Source organism: Montipora capricornis, chromosome 10, assembly GCF_036669925.1.
Source record: "Montipora capricornis isolate CH-2021 chromosome 10, ASM3666992v2, whole genome shotgun sequence".
In the NCBI taxonomy this organism is placed as follows: Eukaryota; Metazoa; Cnidaria; class Anthozoa; order Scleractinia; family Acroporidae; genus Montipora; species Montipora capricornis.
The window spans coordinates 45,665,227-45,668,298 of NC_090892.1; the positions used below are offsets into that span (position 1 = coordinate 45,665,227).

The following is a 3,072-nucleotide window of genomic DNA, read 5'->3' on the forward strand; positions in this document are numbered from 1 at the left end:
TGGTAATCTTCTTCGGCTTCCACTTAGGACTCTAACAATCTAGTGGTCATATCTGCTACATACATTCATACATACACATACGCACATACATAATTAATTGACCACTCCACATACGGGCTATTCAGACCCGATGAACAAAATCACAACAGAACATTCAACAACGACTGTTAGGAATCCCAACTGGCCAGAGGCAAGCTAGTTGGCTATTTACAAGTGCAGCTGAGAAGTTGAACCAGGGATTACCAGTGGTCATAACGTGTCTTGAACCCCGGATCCCCAGATCTGAAGGCAAGCATCCAAACCACTGGGCCGCACTGCCTCTTCCTCCTCCCTGCTTCGGATTCCGTTGGTTTCATTTTCCCTAGATCGTATTGCTCTGCGCTTCTGATTGTGACTCTGACTCCATCCCTGGGGAAAACCAGCCTTTAGTAAGTGGCAGAATTCTCGTTTCGGTAACAAACATTGTTATGTACAAAATGAAAATGAAAGTACTTTCGAGATAAACTATGAAATGAAAAGCCATCGTCATCAAGTGAGTTATGGAAGTGCCTTTAACCATGCTAATGATGCTTTGAACGTAATTCAAAGTGACAGGTACAGAGAGATGATAGAATTAACCCATACGTTGAAGCGGAGAAGCTATCATTTATATTTTGGTTCATACAAAGTGTTTGTGTATCTGATCGGCTGAGATACTCCTAATTATGCTAGTCCTGAACAGATTCTTACGTGTGAAAATGAAATCGAATGTCCTCACAATTGCACTTTTTTCAGGGATGTATCAGAGAATGAGATCCGTAGAGTATCGAAAGAAACCTTCAAAGATGCTACATCTCTAAAGTTCCTGTAAGTAAAGAATTCACAGTAGGTCAATTAAATTAGCAACTAGAGAGCAACTCTTAATAAAAGCAATCTGCAGTTTTCTTTTACATTGGCTTTGCCTAAGAAGGAGTCTGCGACGACATTGCAATTGTCATTTTCCTCTCTCATGGATTGGCATGAGCCTTTTGGAACCTTTTTTTGTCGTAGTTTTTTTTCATAAATGCAATGCTGGGCACGTCAAAGCTGTGTTTGGTTCTCGCTGCAATTTTCCTGAGCCCTCCTCCTAAATGAGTTAGCCTTGCGCTGGTAAGGGTAGTGTGCATTTTCCTTCATAGTTGCAAAAAAATCATGAAAAAGGCAAATGTGGAAAAGTTTCAAGAAGAAAAAATATTGAAATTTATCTTTACGACATCATTTTACCTGTCTTGGTGGCGCTCTGATCTCCCATCGTTACCCTGGTGATGATAGCACAGTGTCTCAAGAGGAAGCGTGGCTAGGAACAATGTATTTCAACATGGCCGCTATTTCAGTTTTAAAAATGACGGAGAGATTGCTCATCCAAATCCAAAGAAAAATTTAAATGGGAAATGTAGAGTAAGGTGCGTGAGTGGCTGTGACAAATTTAAGAGTCTTTTATCCGGCTCAAATTGCTTTGATAGATATATGGAGCTCGAGATGACCATCACTGAGATTAATTTAACATGCGTCTTTCTCCACTCTTTGCAGGTACATGCATTTCAACTCGATGTATGATCTTCCAGAAGGTTTTTTTGCAAGGATGCAAGACATAATAAGGGTGTAAGATAGCTGAAATCACTGTCACATAGTTTCTCTTGTTTCATTATCTTGTTTCTGGGTCCAGGATTTCTTAGCTACTGTAATTACAAAGAGTCAGTACAAATCTACAATGAACTTGTAATTCTATATCTCATCAATTTTTTATTCACTCACTCACTCACTCACTCACTTTTCCTTTCCTTCCTTTATTTTCTTGTTCCTTGATTAAACAGTTTCAAGTTTGGCTATTGATTCCCTTCTTTAATTACGTTTACTTTTAATATTTTCTTTGGGTAACTTTGTGGGTTATATTTACGGCAATTGCTCGGTGAATCTAATTTGAGATAAGTTGAAGTCTTATCATGGTTACGCTGACCGTTCAACCAATTTAGCAAATACAATGTTATTACTACATTCTTATAAGGAAGGTGGCTGGGTAAGGAGCAAATAATGGAACCGTGGTATCACGTGAAGTGGGTCATTTTAATACGCATCTATACCAGGTCCTTGGTAGGTTTTGCTAAGTGTTGCTAGTTACGTAAATGGTACGTTATAGAAATTGCATTTTGCTATAATCAGGGACAACAATTATAGGAGTTGACAAAAATTGGTCTTGTTCATAAGGAAGACAAAAACATTGGATACTATTTAAAATATATATATATTTTTTTAATAGTAGTGTGTGCTGGTTATCTAATACTACGAGGTCTAGTATTGATTAAGTTTTTTTTTTTTTTTTTCGCGGAAACAAACAAACAAGGAGACAAATCAACATCTTTCTATATGTCATAAGATGGGTATGGCTGTTGACGAAAAGGGAAACGTCTAGCCGTATCTTGAATCGTCAATTGACTTCTTTTTATCCCTAAATGAAGCAAAGCAAAGCTTGGGGCAAACTATCTTTTCAATGACAGACATAATGCCTCAATTTACACATAATCTCTTTGCTTACAGAACTGTGGATTCAAATGTAATGTGCTGTCACGTGGAAAAGCAAGACGCTGGTTGCGAGTTTGTGTACGACGACAACTTTGCCAACTGTGATAGTATGTTTCAGCACCCTGGGCCCAGAAGGAGCATTTGGGTCCTTGGAATCCTATCTCTGCTTGGTGCAATATTCGTTTTTGTTTGGCGAATATGCTACAAAGAAAAAAATGTGGCACAGTCAATCATCCTGATGCACGTGGCAGCTGCAGATGGACTGATGGCTGTTTACCTGATTACAGTCGGGGTGGTAGATGCGGTGTGGTCTGGTGTCTATTTTCTGCATGATTACCAATGGCGTACTGGGTTCCCCTGCCAAATACTAGGGGGTATTTCTGTGCTGTCTAGTGAAGTCTCTTTAATGGCTTTGTCTCTTCTGTCCTTTGACAGACTAAAACACATTGTGTTCCCAAAGCGATTTAAAGTCCTTACACAAAGGAAGGCCCATGCGCTTTGCTTTATCATTTGGGTGATTGGGTTCTTTATCGC

General features: G+C 39.2%; 1 protein-coding gene across 1 annotated transcript in view; it reads left to right on the forward strand.

Annotated features, from left to right (window-relative positions):
• The first annotated feature begins 780 nt into the window (after positions 1–780).
• LOC138021631 (uncharacterized) overlaps positions 781–3,072 on the forward strand; it is a 16,074-nt gene continuing 13,782 nt past the window's right edge. The window contains exons 1-3 of the mRNA XM_068868558.1: positions 781–846; positions 1,549–1,620; positions 2,554–3,072. The exon at positions 2,554–3,072 is cut by the window's right edge and continues 487 nt beyond it. Coding sequence (XP_068724659.1) covers positions 1,553–1,620; positions 2,554–3,072 — 587 coding nt within the window. The 5' untranslated portion in view covers positions 781–846; positions 1,549–1,552. The remainder of the gene's footprint in view (positions 847–1,548; positions 1,621–2,553) is intronic.